The sequence below is a fragment of the Dermacentor andersoni genome, chromosome 1 (assembly GCF_023375885.2).
Source record: "Dermacentor andersoni chromosome 1, qqDerAnde1_hic_scaffold, whole genome shotgun sequence".
NCBI lineage: Eukaryota > Metazoa > Arthropoda > Arachnida > Ixodida > Ixodidae > Dermacentor > Dermacentor andersoni.
The window spans coordinates 258,508,355-258,527,863 of record NC_092814.1 but is presented as its reverse complement, the minus strand read 5'-3'; the positions used below and the strand labels follow the sequence as shown (position 1 = coordinate 258,527,863).

The 19,509-nt window shown below is 45.0% G+C and overlaps 1 protein-coding gene across 1 annotated transcript in view; it reads left to right on the top strand.

Moving 5' to 3' along the window:
* Positions 1 to 19,509, top strand: part of LOC126547847 (protein O-glucosyltransferase 2-like) — a 60,575-nt gene that overhangs the window by 19,067 nt on the left and 21,999 nt on the right. The window contains exon 3 of the mRNA XM_050195873.2: positions 14,782 to 14,990. Within this exon, the coding sequence (XP_050051830.1) occupies positions 14,782 to 14,990 (209 nt within the window). The remainder of the gene's footprint in view (positions 1 to 14,781; positions 14,991 to 19,509) is intronic.

Below are 19,509 nucleotides of genomic sequence, written 5' to 3'. Positions count from 1 at the left end.
TCCTTGGACACCTCGTTGACGCGAACGGAGTGCAACCGGACCCAGGCAAGATCCATGCTGTTGCGCACTTCCCTGTTCGGAAGTGTGTCAAGGATGTGCGCAGCTTCATCGGCATTTGTTCGTACTTCCGCCGTTTCGTGAGAAATTTCGCCGCCATAGCACGACCACTAACCGAGCTTTTGAAAAAAGATGCCCCTTTCCAGTGGGGCGATAACGAGGCCTCTGCATTCTCACATCTAATCGACATTCTCACAATGCCTCCCGTTCTGGCCCATTTCGATCCTTCTGCGCCTACCGAAGTCCGTACTGATGCCAGCGGTCACGGAATTGGCGCAGTACTGGCACAACGCCAGCATGGCCACGACCGTGTTATCACTTACGCCAGCAGGCTCCTCTCACCCGCGGAGCGCAACTATTCCATCACTGAGCGTGAGTGTCTGGCCCTAGTTTGCGCGGTTGCGAAATTCCGCCCATACTTATATGGCCGACCCTTTTCCGTTGTCACAGACCATCACGCGCTTTGCTGGTTATGCTCACTGAAAGATCCTACAGGAAGACTTGGTCGCTGGGCCTTACGCCTCCAAGAATATTCGTATACTGTCACCTATAAATCTGGCCGTCTACACAAGGACGCTGACTGCTTGCCTCGCTACCCGGTCGACGAGCCTGACGATGCCGACAGTAGTAGTGCCAACGGCATTTTCTCTGCGTCTGCCTTCGCTAACATCGCCGATGAGCAGTACCGAGATCTATCGCTGCGAGCACTTATCGAGCGTCTCCGCTCAACACCTACCGACGCATCCGTTCGCCGATATGTCCTCCAGGGCGGCATTCTGTATCGAAGGAATTTCCTCCCTGACGGCTCTGATCTTCTTCTTGTCGTGCCGAAACAGCTACGACAGACTGTGCTCTTTGAGATGCATGATGCACCCACTGCAGGACATCTTGGGGTAACCCGCACGTACGACCGCATCCGCTGCCGCTTCTATTGGCCTGGTCTCGCTCGCTCCGTTCGACGCTATGTTGCTGTCTGTGATCCCTGCCAGCGTCGGAAAACACCTCAGGTGCTACCTGCCGGTCATCTCCAGCCGATCACCGTCCCTGTAGAACCGTTCTTTCGTGTTGGATTAGACTTGCTCGGTCCCTTTCCCACGTCATCCTCTGGGAACAAATGGGTAGCCGTCGCGACTGATTACGCCACCCGATACGCTATCACTCGGGCTCTCCCTACCAGTTGCGCCACTGACGCCGCCGACTTTCTCTTGCGTGACATTATCTTGCTTCATGGCGCCCTGCGACAGCTGCTTACTGACCGTGGTCGAAACTTTCTCTCGAAAGTTATCGCTGACATTGTGCGTTCCTGCTCCATTGAACACAAACTGACTACCTCATACCATCCTCAAACCAATGGCCTGACAGAGCGGTTAAACCGTACTCTTACCGATATGCTGTCCAAGTACGTTTCCAAAGACCACCACGACTGGGACATTGCCCTTCCTTACGTAACATTTGCGTACAATTCTTCCCAGCACGACACCGCCGGATTTTCTCCATTTTATCTACTGTACGGTCGCGAACCTACCTTGCCCCTAGACACGGCACTTCCTCCTGCTGCGATCTCAACAAGCGAGTATGCGCGCGACGCCATCGCCCTCGCCGACCATGCACGCCAGCTTGCCCGTGCTCGACTGATGGCCTCACAAGCCACTCAGCAGTGTCATTACAACGCCCGCCATCGTGACGTACAGTTTTCGCCTGGTGCGCTCGTGCTCCTGTGGTTGCCCTCCCGTCACGTCGGACTTTCAGAGAAGCTCCTTTCGCGATACACAGGGCCCTACCGCGTGCTGCGCCAGGTGACACCTGTGACTTACGAAATTGCTCCTGTGGGTTCAACCTCGTCCTCTCTTCTGGCATCAAGTGATGTCGTGCATGTCAGTAGGCTCAAGGCCTACTACACTGCTTCCGAGTCCGATCTTTAGTCGCTCCGGGACGGCGCTTTTGTAGCCGGGGGTAGTGCTACGGAACAATGTGTGCGATCACGAAAAGGCAAGCAGTGCGAAGACGACGACGACGATGAGAAGCTAGCGCGGGCTGTTGCCTCTTGGCCAAGCGCAGCGTATTTTCTTGTAAATATACTTGTACATAGCTTTTCGTCTGAGTCTTCCTACGTAACAATATGTTAACACACTGACAGCTTTGGCCTACTTAAGTCTTGCAACATGTCAAAGGAGTAAGTTACATGATAGCTGTGCTACATGGCACAAGTTTAGTGGCACGCTTCACTCCACAATTCCTCCTCGATGGTTCTTTGGCTCTGCAGCTACATTTTTTCACTTTTGCACGTGTTATTGCACTTTTGCAAAGTTTCTTGAAGGGCCCCTCACCAGGCCCCATAGCAAATTTGGTTATACGCTGGAAGTTGTTACATGTCCTTTGGGGAGTGTTCTGCCACGAAAAAATTTCACATTGGCTCATTAATAGCTGAGATGGAAACATTTCAATGCCGCGAACCCATGATTTTAGAAGGCAAGCTCCACTGCATAGCGAGACACTCTCTCCACTCGCCCCATCTAGCCTTTGAAAGCGAAATTTCTTCCCTGTGTTCTCCTACACCAGACCTCGAGGATCGTGTGACGCATACGTTATGGGCCCCACCTTAATTTTTTTGTTCTCCTCGCTTTTTATTTTATTCTATGTTAATTTTTTAAAGTTTATTTATTTATTTATTTATTATTATTTATCTCTGTATTTATTTATTTATTTATTTATTATTATTTATCTCTGTAAGGTGCCTTGGGGTGGTCCCGTGCTGAAGATGCCCTCTCGGTGAGCGCATATTTCCCCCCTCATCTTTTAAGAGGTTCAATACATACAAGCATTTGTCTCGCAAACCAGATTTTTTTCAAGGGAATTTTCCACGTCTCAGTAATTTCTCTCGTCGTATTCGAGTGCTGATTGCCGTGTTATAGTTTGTTTACGAAGCTTTCCCTCAAGTCTAAATATTTTAAGGCAGTTTGTCGTGTGCGTATCATGGCCACGCACGCTTATATCGCCTTCCGTTTCTCTACCACGGGTGCGCTTTAAAACCACGGCGCTGTAATTTTGCTTCAGAGACTTTCCTTTTCTTCCTTCTTCTCCGCCCTTAAACTGGCTCTCTTAACTACTACACGCAGAGACAAGCAACAGCGCGCGCATTAGATCCCATAGATGAGATGCATATTTACAATTAGTATTAGGGTTATAATTATATTCGAGTGCTGATTGCTGTGCTATCGTTTGTTACCGAAGCTTTCCCTCAAGTCTAAATATTTTAAGGCAGTTTGTCGTGTGTGTATCATGGCTACGCACGCTTATATCGCATTCCGTTTCTCTATCACGGGTGCGCTTTGAAACCACGGCGCTGCAGTTTTTGATTTTCTTTCCTTTCTTCTTCTCCGCCCTTAAACTGGCTCTCTTAACTACTACACGCAGAGACAAAGCAACAGCGCGCGCATGCGATCCCATATATATATATATATATATATATATATATATATATATATATAGAAAACTATCAGTCATAGCTCTCGTAGTATAGCCCTCTGGGCCGCTTCCTTTTTTTCTTTCGAAAGTAGTCCTATTAGGGTTATTATAATTACACGAAGGTATTTCGCCGTCGTCAGCAGCAGTCCTTGGTATAGTTGGTCGCGGACAACATGAGTCTCTTTCCACGTAAGTGTGAGGCTCGGAGCAGGAGCTGTGGCGCCTGAAAGTAGCCTGGGGCCTGACGAACCAACCGACTGAGCTATCTTTCCGGGCAACATCAAGGGTCACGAGTTCAAATCACCTGTTATGTTCCTTTTTTTTCGCCCCTTTTTCTTTCTTTTCTTTTTTTTTCTTTCTTTTAATGTCTTTTCCTTTATTTTATCACTGTACGGGAACCCTCCTAAAAAAAAAAAAAAAAAGAAAGATATACATCTTCAAATATGTATGGCCTCACATGTGCAGGTCATAAATACCAGGTTCTCTAGCCGAGTGCCATCCATGCGGTATAACCGAGCTCAGATTGGTCCACCTTGACTGATCAAATAGGGCACCACTGTAGGATAAATGAGGCGTACAACTCCTGCGGGACCCGCCGTAGTTGCTCAGTGGTTACGGTGTTAGACTGCTGAGCACGAGGTCGCGGGATCGGACCCCGACCGCGGCGGCCGCAATTCGATGGGGGCGAAATGCGAAAACACCCGTGTACTTAGAATTAGGTGCACGTTAAAGAACCCCAGGTGGTCGAAATTTTCGGAGTCCTCCACTACGGCGTGCCTAATTAGAAAGTGGTTTTGTCACGTAAAACCCCATAAATAAATTTTTAATTTAACTCCTACGGGGACGGTAGAGTATCCGTCTCCAGTGCAAGAGGACCGTGATCCAAATCCTGGTGCCGCGCAATTCTCCACCGGAAAATACAAAAAAAAAAAACCGTGTGTTGAGAAAATTGCACAAACAGGCCTGGAGTGCGGCCTGATCCCGGTGACCAGAACCGGTAACGCACTCTCTCACCAGAGCAGGATTGGCCACCCTGGTGCAGTACTTGGCCACAACCTCCTATATGAATACAACAATCGAACCCCGGCCTTCAGTCCCCAGCAGCCGCGAAGCAACTGACCACGGCGGCGGTCAGATCTGTGACGCCGCAGAGGGTGCTAAGAATACCTGGCTCCGGACAGGCCGCCATTGGAATCTGAACCTGGCAACGTTTAACGTTAGAACGCTATCTAGTGAGGCGAGTCTAGCAGTGTTATTGGAGGAATTAGAGGGTAGTAAATGGGATATAATAGGGCTCAGTGAGGTTAGGAGGACAAAAGAAGCATATACTGTGCTAAAAAGCGGGCATGTACTGTGTTACCGGGGCTTAGCGGAGAGACGAGAACTAGGAGTCGGATTCCTGATTAATAAGGAAATAGCTGGTAACATACAGGAATTCTATAGCATTAACGAGAGGGTGGCATGTCTTGTTGTGAAACTAAATAAGAGGTACAAAATGAAGGTTGTACAGGTCTACGCTCCTACATGCAGTCATGATGACCAGGAAGTCGAAAGCTTTTATGAAGACGTAGAATCGGCGATGGGTAAAGTCAAAACAAAATACACTATACTGATGGGCGACTTCAATGCCAGGGTAGGCAAGAAGCAGGCTGGAAACAAGTCAGTGGGGGAATATGGCATAGGCTCTAGGAATAGCAGAGGAGAATTATTAGTAGAGTTTGCAGAACAGAATAATATGCGGATAATGAATACCTTTTTCCGCAAGCGGGTTAGTCGAAAGTGGACGTGGAGGAGCCCGAATGGTGAGACTAGAAATGAAATCGACTTCATACTCTGCGCGAACCCTGGCATCATTCAAGATGTAGACGTGCTCGGCAAGGTACGCTGCAGTGACCACAGGATGGTAAGAACTCGAATTAGCCTAGACTTGAGGAGGGAACGAAAGAAACTGATACACAAGAAGCCAATCAATGAGTTAGCGGTAAGAGGGAAACTAGAGGAATTCCGGATCAAACTACAGAACAGGTATTCGGCTTTAACTCAGGAAGAGGACCTTAGCGTTGAAGCAATGAACGACAATCTCATGGGCATCATTAAGGAGTGCGCAATAGAAGTCGGTGGTAACGCCGTTAGACAGGAAACCAGTAAGCTATCGCAGGAGACGAAAGATCTGATCAAGAAACGCCAATGTATGAAAGCCTCTAATCCTACAGCTAGAATAGAACTGGAAGAACTTTCTAAGTTAATCAACAAGCGTAAGACAGCGGACATCAGGAACTATAATATGGATAGAATTGAACAGGCTCTCAGGAACGGAGGAAGCCTAAAAACAGGGAAGAAGAAACTAGGAATAGGCAAGAATCAGATGTGTGCGTTAAGAGACAAAGCCGGCCATATCGTTACTAATATGGATGAGATAGTTCAAGTGGCTGATGAGTGCTATAGAGATTTATACAGTACCAGTGGCACCCACAACGATAGTGGAAGAGAGAATAGCCTAGAGGAATTCAAAATCCCACAGGTAACGCCAGAAGAAGTAAAGAAAGCCTTAGGAGCTATGCAAAGGGGGAAGGCAGCTGGGGAGGATCAGGTAACAGCAGATTTGTTGAAGGATGGTGGTCAGATTGTTCTAGAGAAACTGGCCACCCTGTATACGCGATGCCTCATAACCTCGAGCGTACCGGAATCTTGGAAGAACGCTAACATAATCCTAATCCATAAGAAAGGGGACGCCAAAGACTTGAAAAATTATAGACCGATCAGCTTACTGTCCGTTGCCTACAAAGTATTTACTAAGGTAATCGCAAATAGAATCAGGAACACCTTAGACTTCTGTCAACCAAAGGACCAGGCAGGATTCCGTAAAGGCTACTCAACAATAGACCATATTCACACTATCAATCAAGTGATAGAGAAATGTTCAGAATATAACCAACCCTTATATATAGCTTTCATTGATTACGAGAAAGCGTTTGATTCAGTCGAAACCTCAGCAGTCATGGAGGCATTACGGAATCAGGGTGTAGATGAGCCATATGTAAAAATACTGGAAGATATCTATAGCGGCTCCACAGCCACCGTAGTCCTCCACAAAGAAAGCAACAAAATCCCTATAAAGAAAGGCGTCAGACACGGAGATACGATATCTCCAATGCTATTCACAGCATGTTTACAGGAGGTATTCAGAGGCCTGGAGTGGGAAGAATTGGGGATAAAAGTTGATGGAGAATACCTTAGCAACTTGCGATTCGCTGATGATATTGCCTTGCTTAGTAACTCAGGAGACCAATTGCAATGCATGCTCACTGACCTGGAGAGGCAAAGCAGAAGGGTGGGTCTGAAAATTAATCTGCAGAAAACTAAAGTATTGTTTAACAGTCTCGGAAGAGAACAGCAGTTTACGATAGGTAGGGAAGCACTGGAAGTGGTAAGGGAATACATCTACTTAGGGCAGGTAGTGACCACGGATCCGGATCATGAGACTGAAATAACCAGAAGAATAAGAATGGGTTGGGGTGCGTTTGGCAGGCATTCTCAAATCATGAACAGCAGGTTGCCACTATCCCTCAAAAGGAAAGTGTACAACAGCTGTGTGTTACCAGTACTCACATATGGGGCAGAAACCTGGAGGCTTACGAAAAGGGTTCTGCTGAAATTGAGGACGACGCAACGAGCTATGGAAAGAAGAATGATGGGTGTAACGTTAAGGGATAAGAAAAGAGCAGATTGGGTTCGGCAACAAACGCGGGTAAACGACATCTTAGTTGAAATCAAGAAAAAGAAATGGGCATGGGCCGGACATGTAATGAGGAGGGAAGATAACCGATGGTCACTTAAGAGTTACGGACTGGATTCCAAGGGAATCGCCTTTAAAAGAACGTCAACAGGAATTTGTCTTCAGTGGGCGCGGCGGGACCAGCGTAGGCATGTGGTCTCACAAGCTTCTCTTCTGCCTTGTGCAGGTTAGTACCGATTACTGTTCTGTTAAAAGTGATTGCCGCTGTCTTCTGGTCCTGCCGTGCCCACAGCAGTTCGTTGAAATTGCCTACAATGCTTTTTGTATGTGCAAACTGCTCCTATGTGGAGACGTTGAAACTAATCCGGGTCCGGATACTAGTGAAATGCTGAAAGAATTACTTAAAGGGCAAAAGGGCCTAGCCACTGAAGTGACTGCTTTGAGAGAGCAACAGAGCAATATGGAAAAACTCATGAATGATATGAGACTAAGGTTTACAGCCTTGGAAAAGCAGACAAACAGGATTGACACTCTAGAACAAACAATATATGAACTCCAGTCGAAAATAACTGATTTAGAAGACAGGAGCCGCCGCTCAAACCTTATTGTTTTTGGAGTAAAAGAGGAACCCGGGGAATCTGAGGCTGACTTGAAAAAGAAGGTTCTAACTGAAATTTTTGCAGAAAAGCTTAATGTATCTTGCAGTTCTGTGGGCAGAATACACAGGCTGGGCAAAAAGGCAACAAACCGCCCTGTAATTGTGTTCTTCCAGGACTATAACGAAAAGCAAGAACTCTTTAAAAACTGCAAGAAACTAAAAGGCAGTAATATTTCAATACAGAACGATTATTCACGAAACACACTTAGGAAGCGTAAATTACTGTGGGACAGCGCAAAAACAGAAAGGGATGAAGGGAAAAAAGTCACCTTGATAAATGACAAGCTGCGAATCGAAAAAATGCTTTACACCTGGGATGACAGCGATAACAGCAGAGTTAAACTCGGTGATAAAAACAGTTATCAAAGCAAAGACTGACTTTCACAACCTCGTGTTAAGGAATTTCGCTTACTTAATATAAATGCACGTAGTGTTGTAAATAAATCGGAGGCTTTGGAGGCTATCTTGTTGATTCACAATCCACACGCCGTAGTTATAACCGAGACTTGGCTGAGAGATGATATTGATGATGAAACTGTTTTCCCCCGCTCTTATCAAGTTTTTCGCCGTGATAGAGCAACACGTGGAGGGGGAGTTGCGGTCCTGGTGAATCAAAACACAGAGGCACACATGTTGCAGCAAATAGCTAACCATGAAAGTGTGACTTTAAAACTGTCGTACGGGGGTAGATCGTTTGTGCTTTTTGCTGTATACAGACCACCTGATTCACCACCTCAATATTTATGTGATCTGGCCGATCACATGTCTAAATTTCGCCGTGATAAAATATACCTTGTCGGTGATTTTAATCTCCCGAATATTGACTGGAATAGTCCCTTCCCTAGTACAAACAATGACATAAATGCTTCATACATGTGTGATATTATGCTGACTCATAATTTGCAACAAGGAGTTAAGCACCCAACGCGCATACATGGTGAAGCTGCATCTATTCTCGACCTCGTCTTTCTCAGCCAAGAAACGGAACGTTTTACTGTTTCAGTTGAAACTGGGTTATCTGATCACTGCATGGTGGTTTTTACTTGTCCCATTCAACAAAATGTCGACAGTGAACCAGCAAAAATTATTTCCACGAAAAACTTCTCCAGAGCTAATGATGAAAGTGTGTTAGACTACTTCAGCTTGCACCTTGACATGTTTCAAGGAACTAATGTTGATGAACTCTGGAATAAATTTAAAGAGATCTGTACGTACTGCATTGATAACTACATTCCTAATAGAATGAAGAAAACGTGTAAGAAAACTCCTTGGATCACGCGAGAAATAATACATTTGAAAAGAAAAATCAAACGACTGAAGCGTGGGGGTGCCTGTCGAAATATAGTTAAAATACATCAGGCTAACTTCACAAGTGCTTTGCGCCAGGCTAAACAAAATTACTTTCAGTATAGCCTGCCAAATTTTCTTCGTGACTCACCACATAAGTTCTGGAAATTTTTATCGAAAAAGAAAAAAACAATTACGCGCATTTCATGTCAAGGTGTGCAGCTTGCTGATAAATCGCAAATCTCTGAGGCATTCAATAAGTATTTTCAGAGTGTGTTTTCCCATCATGGTTTATTTGTTCAATCCAGTACCATGTCTCCCAACTCGACCCCCGACATTGTTTCTTCATCTGGCGTATTCTCCATGCTACTCAACCTCAAAACTAAAGCGTCCGCTGGACCTGACGGGATACCAAATATTTTTTTGCGCCGTTATGCAGAAGCCATCACAGAGTCCCTGGTTGTTATTTTCCGCAAATCATTTGAAACAGGAAACATTCCTTCCGACTGGAGGAAAGCGCGGATTGTGCCCGTGCTGAAAAAGGGTGATCCTGCCTTGATTACTAATTATCGTCCCATATCAATAACTTCCACATGTTGCAAACTTGCTGAGCATATCATAGCTAACTACATAACTACATTCCTAAACGATAACAAGGAACTTACCCCCCATCAGCACGGGTTTCGAAAAGGCTTTTCCACTGTCACTCAGCTAACTTCTGTCATTCATACTTTTGCAAGTGTACTAAATAGCGCTGGTCAAATGGATGTTATTTTTTTAGACTTCAGCAAAGCCTTTGATGTTATTTCTCATGCCAAACTAATTTACAAACTTGAACTTATTGGTCTTCCTAATTTCATAATTCGTTGGATTTCCTCATACCTTTGTCACTGCACACAATTTGTTTGTATTGATGATTGCTATTCAAACCACCTGCCGGTCACTTCAGGCGTCCCACAGGGAAGCGTCCTCGGACCTCTCCTCTTTTTGATATATATCAATGACATTACTAATGTTATAACTACCCCTGTTCAAATTAGATTATTTGCAGATGACTGCGTTTTATTTCACCAAATTACTTGCCAAGATGATCAAGTTTTACTAAACTCCAATCTTCAGAACATACATACATGGTGTAATAAATGGGACATGAAGCTAAATTTAGAGAAAACAGTATACATGACGATAACTAACAAAAAGGCTTCCTTCTCATTTCCTTACAATATTTCATCTCACCTTCTGACCGAAGTCAGCGAGTACAAGTATCTAGGAGTTACAATAACGAAAAACCTTAGCTGGAATAAACATGTGTCCAACGTATGCTCCTCAGCCTTTCGTAAACTCTGCTTTCTTAGACATAAACTAAAACTTGCCCCACCTGAACTTAAAAAATTAACCTACTTTTCAATAATAAGGCCATCACTAGAATATGCGTGCACCGTCTGGGATCCCTACACTAAACGTAACATCGAGGCCCTTGAAATGATTCAACGCAAAGCCATCCGTTTTATTTTTTCAAAGTATCGTGTAACTGACTCACCAACGACCCTCATGCGAACTCACGGTATTGAAACATTACAGCTGCGCCGGAAAATTCAAAGACTAAAACTACTGTTCTTACTAAAAAACCATAAACTGTCTATGAATGCAGACCCCTTCCTTAAACCTAACACTACGCGCCAAACACGAAATCATCATGCGCAATCATTAACCCCTTACAGTGCTAGGATTAACGCCTTTAAATACTCATTTTTTCCACGCACCATTGAGGAGTGGAACAGGTGTCCGCCAGATCTTTTAACCAGAGCTGATTCTTTTGACTCAATGTTTTCTTCACAGCATTTAATTTGAGAGCCATTTATTTATACGTTTACTTTTTGTAGTTTGCATCTGAGCCTTGTATTTATTGCTGTATTTTGTGTCACAACTTGTATTTAGCATTTTTCAATTTTGCTAATCCTGTTCTTTTGCATATATTATGTATTCGCCCTCCTGCTTGGGCCTACTGTAGGCCTGCAGTATGTTCTAAATAAAAAAAATAAAAAGAAAAAAGGGAAGCGTAGCAGGGGGCGGCAGAAAGTTAGGTGGGCGGATGACATTAAGACGTTTGCAGGGACAACATGGCCACAATTAGTACATGACCGGGGTAGTTGGAGAAGTATGGGAGAGGCCTTTGCCCTGCAGTGGGCGTAACTAGGCTGATGATGATGATGATGATGATGATGATGATGATGATGATGATTTATTTTTATTTATTGTTGTGTTGTGTTGGGACAACATGGCCACAATTAGTACATGACCGGGGTAGTTGGAGAAGTATGGGAGAGGCCTTTGCCCTGCCGTGGGCATAACCAGGCTGATGATGATGATGATGATGATTTTTATTTATTAAATTTTTTTGCGGCGCTGCGCATTTTTGCTGATGGCGCTGCGCACGAGCTGTTGTGATTGTCTGGTTTCGCGCAGCGCATGATTTTGCGCGCTGTGCACAAGGACACATGACTAGCGGTATAGTTCAGTGCTACACGAATACCGAGGCAGAACAAGCGGATTGCAGCATAGAGTTTCATACAATAATGGATCGCAGAGCATGATTGCGCGCTGGAACACAGTAGAAAATGGCATAGTTTCGGTACCTGCGCACATGACTGCACGACTGTGGGAACAAGCAGACGAGGTGGAAGTACATCTCTCTTGCTTCGATGCGAAGTAAAACAAAAACATGCAGACATTCCATTTGTGTGTTTTATTATTTCTCTAAACATCAATTGATCAATTCAAGCAACAGATCACAGAAATAACAGATGTTGCCTTGAATAATTCTCGAAATCACGTGTTGCCACGAGTGACATCACACTGCGGACCTGAGTACGTAGGTGCAGGGACACCAGCATGTCACCATCCGGCTTGGAGCGGGGTCGCCACAAGGGAAAGGGAAAAGAGAGTTCGAATTGAAATTTCAGACCTTTCCGCGGTGCGTAGCAATGTGATTCTTTGCAAACACAATCGTTAGCGTGCATTGTATGCTCTGCGATTGTCAGCTCAAAATGGCCAGACCTGGGGCCCTTTAAGTGTTGGAAAGATTATCCAAGCGTCATAATCGACTTGAGACATTATTTAGCCCCTGCTATAGCTTATGAATAATATGGAAACTTGGTAAACCTCTCGAGTTTCTTGGATTTTCAGGGAGTATACTGCCTTACTTGGAGCTTTTTATCACCATGACCAATTTGTCGCATGCCCTGGCTAAGACGTTCTGATAGGAGGCATCTACAAATCTGTAGATCTGTTCCTTGAAACTTTGATTGTGCGCTTTTCCACATCAAAAGAAAATGTGTAATGTGTGTTAGCCAAATATCAACTTCACTTTGTGATAAACAGTTTGCGTTCTTGACAACCATTTGTCATGTCCCCTGAATAGTTTCTAACAATTGTTAAGCTTTCATGTGATCTTTTTCGTTACCTTTTATGACTGTATATACTGTTCTGTGTTTATTTAGATAAAAAACCTAGTTGTTAGTAAGCTTTCATGTCGTTATCCTTCTTTATGTCCCCGTTCCATTTGCACTCTTTCTTTTTCGTTATGACACCTTATCAACTCACCCAGTTGGCAATCCTGCTTTCTAATAAATTACAACCTGCTGTTTAACTTCAACAATAGATTCATTTTGAAGTTGATATCGGACAACCTGCCTCGTTTCTTAGTAAATATGTTCACACACATGCTGAATAGGGCTCGACAGATGCACTGGATGGGACAGCTGTACTTAATTTGAGGAAGATATTGTTAACTTGTGGAAATTTTTCTTTGAGCTCACTCACCGCAATATTACACGACGTTAAAAGGTACCTAGAAAGCTCCTCATCCTCAAGTGGCGTCGAGAAATGACTATTCATTCAAAAAGACGTTCCCAAAGAAGTAGTCATCCTCCATTGTGCTGGAGTTGTGGAGTTGCCGTACCGTCAAGTTCCAGTGTGCACAATTCAAGAATATCTCAACAGCTCGCTTTCGATGGTCTTCAGGACTGCATTTCTCTTCGTTTCATTAACAATCCAAGACAACTTGAACCTTGTGAGCAATGTAGCCGCAACCGTCAGATAAGGACCTGATCCATAACAGCATTGAACCTGCATCAGCAAACACCAGCATTAGTAGAGTTACTTTTTGAAGCCAGACACTGTAAAGTACCATCACATATGGATAATATCCAATTGGCGATTTTACATGCTTTACTCTTGCGTCTTGAAAATGATCAAAGTGGTATAATGTTGGTAAATGGCGCTTCTTCCAACCTGTGGTATCATACACTAACTTCTGCAGGGAAATTCAAAATGAGCAATAATCTTCGATTGCAGCTATGTGGGCCTCTACAATCAAAAACAGGATAGAGGGGAATGTGTGAATATTGCAACTAGTGAATATGCAAGACACGTGTGCATGACATGTGAAACACAGCTGCACAGCTTTTATCACTGACTTTAGCTTTTATACAAGGAAACAGTCCGTTAGCTTTCCTTCATACACATATGATGTGTGTCACAAACTTGCCTCCTATGGGTTCTGCCCAAGGTACACTTAGAGGTCCACAAAAATGTACTGTTATCCAGTAATGTGACCATGCTTAATCTTTTGATGAGAACTTCGACTGTTGGTAGCACGTAAATACTGTGGTTGTTACCTTGCAAAGTGTGTAATGCGCAGCACATGGGCTTCATGACCTGCAGTATAAAAACAATGTTGCACCAAGAAGCTGCAAGAAGTATACTTAGAATGTATATACCTTGCAGTATTCCACTATGAACTTGGGCTCATGAGGCTTCTGCAGCCTGGGAATTCCAAATTTAGAAGAAATAAATTATAGGTCCTGTCGCTTCTCTAGCAAGGCATTGATAACAATCACAGCCTTAAAAGTGGAATTCCAAATTCCATCTTGTAACAGCCAGGTGCAGTAAGTAGATCCTGCAGTGGGCCTTGATTAGGTCAGGTGCTTGCGTCAATTGCCCTTGCTTGCTGCAGAGGTTCTGGCACTTTTTGAAAAGTGCCAAAGAAAGGTTATTAGAGTGCACCCATGCATTTTATTTGCCACACCACTTTAGTTCAGTTGCTGTATGGGCTTTTTTTTTCGTGTGTGTGTGTGTGTGTGTGTGTGTGTGTGTGTGTGTGTGTGTGTGTGTGTGTGTGTGTGTGTGTGTGTGTGTGTGTGTGTGTGTGTGTGCGCGTGCGTGTGTGGTCTACTGGAATTGAATGTAAGCAGTAACGTGGCCCTTCACATTACTGAAAAATGTTAACACCTGTATGTTATTCGTAACAGTTAAGAAAAGTTTATGAATATGTTGCTAAGTTGCCAAAAAAATTAATGCATTGCAGGCAACGCTGTTACTTGTAATGCGTTACCGCTAACACCGTGCCATACAGCACTCAAGTGACAACTTTTTCATGAGCTCTTAAATCTGATTTCTTTTTAATCATGTTTTTGGTTCATTTGCTTCCTCCCTCTTTCATGGGTTGTCTGACAGTACCTCACGTCTTTGTGTAATTAGGGACTTGGATTCATACAGTTCAACCTTTTCTCTGTAGGACCCCTCCACCATGATGCTTGCAGTTGTCCTGCTCCTTTTAACAAGTGGCTGTTGCAGACAAAATGTCCAACAGTGGATCCTCAAATCCTTAGGGATCTGGCATGGTTTGAAGTGATAGACATGAAGAAAATGCTTCGTGAAGCCCTTCGACGATTTGATCATCCTGGTTCTGTTAGCTTCTGCCATTATGCTGTTATTAAAAACAAGGTCAGTATTTTGCATTGACGCACCTTAAGCAAATGCATGACCTGTCTCACAAACCAAAGTTCTGTGCAGTTGGGCTTAGTAGGTACATTAACAGTGAAGGTTGAAGAAAATTCATCTTAGAGAGTTTTTGGACATATATAAATAAGTGTTGTGACCCAGTTTTGAAACTGCTGGCCAGTTTCATAAATGTATTTATTGAGCACTAATGTGAAAGTTGGGAGGGGAGGGACATAACCGGGGGCGTAAAATTTACCTTCAATCTTCTATAGTGTACCAGTAAACACAGTTCAATGGCCTCTATTGCAACATCATTGAAATATAGCCTTTGTCAACATCTTTCTTGACATCTGCATTGCTGCTGTTACGATGGTCTTGAACATAACCTTCACATCTTGCCGCTGCCAAGTAGCTGGTAACATTCCAAATGCTCCAGTGAGCAGGTTTCCACCTGCTTTCTATTTATCAGACATTTCCATTTTATGATGAGCAAAATGAGAACAAGGTGAAAGCAGGAGCCAACGTTTCGGCAAGTGGACTTGTCTTTTTCAAGGCGACATGTGCTTTCCTCGGCACAGTATATATAGGTACGGTTCTTCTAAATGGGGGAGAGGGTAAGGCGGGTGGGCGAGGCAATGACCGAGAGTGTGTTAGCGGTGAGGGTGTAGAATTGAAAGGCGTGCTACTGAACATTGGTGGAGGAATGTGAGGTAGCACCGTGTGTCAGCCGGTTGATGTGTCACTGTGGGCTCCTCTTTTTGTAGAAGGGGCCTAGACGACAGAGTGTGTGTGTGTGTGGGGGGGGGGGGGGGGTAGATTATATGCTATGCTAGAGGTCAGTGAACTATCGTCTCCCTGAAAGAGAATGAAAGTGGTGGCAGAAAATGGTCCTTGTGGTAAAAAAAAAGAATAAGTATATAGATAAAGAACGAAAGAAATGAGTGAAAGAAAAGGGAGGTTGTAAAATTATTGAGAGCCCAATAACAAAAAAAGTATGCAAATCAATGAAAAATAACTAAGTGCTGTTGCCTATAGTTTGAAATTTAGCATAGCAAATAGATAAATTTCAAACTATAGGCAAGTTGATGCTTAGTTGATGAAGCATAAGCAAGGAAGGATTTTCAAGCTATGAATCGCGCACCTTCCAAAGGTGCCAGTGTTGTGCTGTTCACCACAAAATCCAACTTGTCCCACACGACAGTTCTGCAGGCTGTCTACCAACCGGAGAAACTGGGAATTCTCAGAAATTTTGAATAGTCTGGAAATACTCAGGGAAAACTCAGGGAATTTCTGCTTCTATCAGGGAAAATTAGCTGTAATTTTATTGAAAGGGAACAAAAGTTGCGCTAACGCTGGCTCGAGTAACAGAGGAATCGTAAGGAATTACGATGCTGTGTCGTCGGCTGGAGAAGTTGCAGTGTAGAATCAACGAGTGATTTTCCGGACGCCCAATTTTTGGGAGATGCCCAATAATTCGCATGGCTTCGCGGCACCGTCACGTACCCCATAGAGTCATTGTATAAGAACATCTGAAATTTCGGGCGCAAGAACCCTTCGCCATCCGATTTTCCGGACTTTTTGCCGTGACCACGGATCCGAAAGCCATTAATCAAAGCCACCACCACCGCCACCACTTTGATCTCGCCACCTCGAACCGGCACTCTCGCATGCAGACGGTCTCTGCTATGCTGCTTCCTTTATGTTGAGAAGGCTTATGACAATGTACCACATGCACCTATGTTTTAACTGCCTTGCCGCTTTGGGTCTGCTGGAAGCGTTGTCAATAGTACGATGTTTGTATAAGGGGAACAGCATCACGGCACACTTTGGTTCTGTTGAGTCCGAGCCTGTCGCAGTGGTCAGGGGTCTTCGTCAAGGTTACCCGCTGTTGCCACTGCAGTGCATCATTTATGTCACCAGCATTGAGAGAAAGCTTTTGAACGCGGGCCTCAGCTTCTGCCTTAGGTACACCACCACGGGGATAGACGAGAACAACAAACTGCCGGCCTTGGCTTTTGCAGATGACCTAGTGGTGATGGCAGAGTGTGCACAGGACCTTCAAACCTAGCTAGATATCTGGCATTCGAAGATCTCTGGTCTAGGCCTTCACTTCAGCACCAAAAAGATTGTGGTGGTCTAACTTGCGGGTGACTCTACAGGTGACATCCCAGTAGCCTCGGATGGAGAGCAGCTGATCCGCCAATCTGTGTACAAATATCTTGGTGTGCAGCTGTCCACGGCAGCAGATATGTATGACATCCATGACGAAATACTTCACCTCACCTGACTCGGGGCCCAGTGCATATTGCATTGCTGTTGCTTTGGGGGGTGTAATCGGTACATCATGGTGTGAGAGTTATGGAAACTCGTGCACATACCCAGCCTGTCATTTGCCAACGCTGTTGTTTCTTTGTCTGTCAGCACCCGTGGATGGCTTGAGCAGCAGTAAGGGGAGGTGGGACGTGTTGCGCCCAGCTGTCATGGCAAAGTGGCTAACGAAGCAGTGCAACAGGACGTGGGGTGGTCGAGCTTTGAAGTGCGGGAGGCGGCCAGTAAGCTGACATTTCGCGGGCGCCTGCTCTGCATGCAGCGAGATCGATAGGCATGGCATGTGTTCAAATATCTGACGGTCACATGCCTTCGTATGGCGTGGGTGAGGGGTGTCTACCGATTGGAGAAGCTGTTTGGTTTTTTCAAGAAACCACTGAATGCGGAGGGCGGACAGGCTTATGCACACGACGTGCACTGACGAGTGACTGAAGAGGAGGGATGCAGGGAGCGACAACAACAAGATGACAAGTCAACACTCACCCTATACTGTCAACACAAACGCAACATTGCCACTGTGTGCTGAACGGCTTGGGAAGTGCGCTGTTGTTCAAGGTGAGGGCGGGAGCCCTTCGGACACTTGTGCATGTGAAAATGTATGACATTGCTATGATAGTGTGTTGTGCCACGCATGCAGAAGTGTAGACGAAACGATCGAACACGTGGTGTTGAACTACAACCAACTAGGCGGCCCCGTATTGGCGAACGGAGGTGAAAAGGCTTCAAGTTTCATTGGGTTACGCAGACACAAATGGGGCAGTTGACACCAGTGCTGAAATGCTGACCAAGTGTGGCCTTGAACGCTCAAGTGTTGAGTGTTGTGTGCACCACTGTGGCCCTTCATTACCCCCCCCCCCCCCCCTTTTGCGGGTCGTGTGTTTACTGTTTTGTTTATTTATGTTCTGATTTTTGTTTCGTTTTTGTGTCCCCCTCCCATTTTTTTTCATGGCTAGGGCGTGCAATTGACATGCCTGCTCGTTGCAAAGGGTGAAGCCGCATTACATCATCATCATCATCCGCTGGCAGCCGTAGCCACCACCGCGGCTACGTTAGGCCTAGCTGCTTCGGCGTTCGCTATTAAGCTTCTTGCTGTTGGGTGCTGTGTTTTTTTATTGAAAGAATTCGCTGCTATCAGCAATGGCACGGACTCGACCTTTGCGGTCCTCGCGATTGGCTTAGAAGCTTGGAAAGCATGGTGCGTTGCATAATGCCGGTTCCCGAAAGTCAGCTTCACCTCCTTACAGAAATGTTACTTGGTGAAGCATACGCAAAAGTATTGCAGTGAAGTGTAACAAGCGTGGGAAGGCGCTATTTCCACGGGCAGAGTATGTATTCCTTAATTATACATGCGCGCACCCACCATTTCCTGTCACAGTACAAGCACCGATATGCCTAATAAGTGTACTGACAGGCCTTCAGAGCTTTTTTGGACGTGCCTGTGGCGATTTGAGCCCTTAAGGGCAGTAAAAGACATGCATTGATTTTTTTTTTTTTGGACGTTTTCGCCGTCCCTGAGGAGCCCAAAAAATCGAATGTTGACTATACAACTGACCAAGAGGATGCTTCAAATGGTCCGTGAGGCGAATGCGTGGCTGAAGAGGACGGGAACAAAGGACCGACATGTTGAGGAATGAACGAGAAAGGAAGTTTGCCGCCGCTTTTTTGAAGGAATTAAGTTAACAAGTATTGCTGAATGGGCGAATTAGTGCATTATATTCTTGTCTTGCTTTAGCGCAACTTTCGAGTATGACGGAAAAGGACATGTGACAGGATGTGCGCTATGTTCTGTCGTGTGCACAGGGTTTCGATGCAAAGGCCTTTTTTGGGTAGACTGCTCCTGAGCTGTCTTAGCTGAGCTTGCCGCTCACATTCCACCCTCTGGGCGAGTAGAAGCGAGTGTACGCAAGATCTGGTCCAGTGACGAGGAATCAGTTTCCATGCGTAATTGCATCATAAGAAGTTGCCGATAACGTTCATCCTGTCACCTATTCTTTTCCTTCATACTCTTTGAAGGAGCTTAAGCTGAATGGATGGGAAATTGAGGAATGAATGCGAAAGGAAGGCGATGCCGCCGCTTCTTTGAAAAAACTTGAGCTCAAAAAACACAGTGTTGGCTGACGCCGAGATGCAGGTGTCTCTTGAATCATCCGAACCAAAATAAACTCTTTTAAAGCAGTGAAAGCGGGCTGAGAGT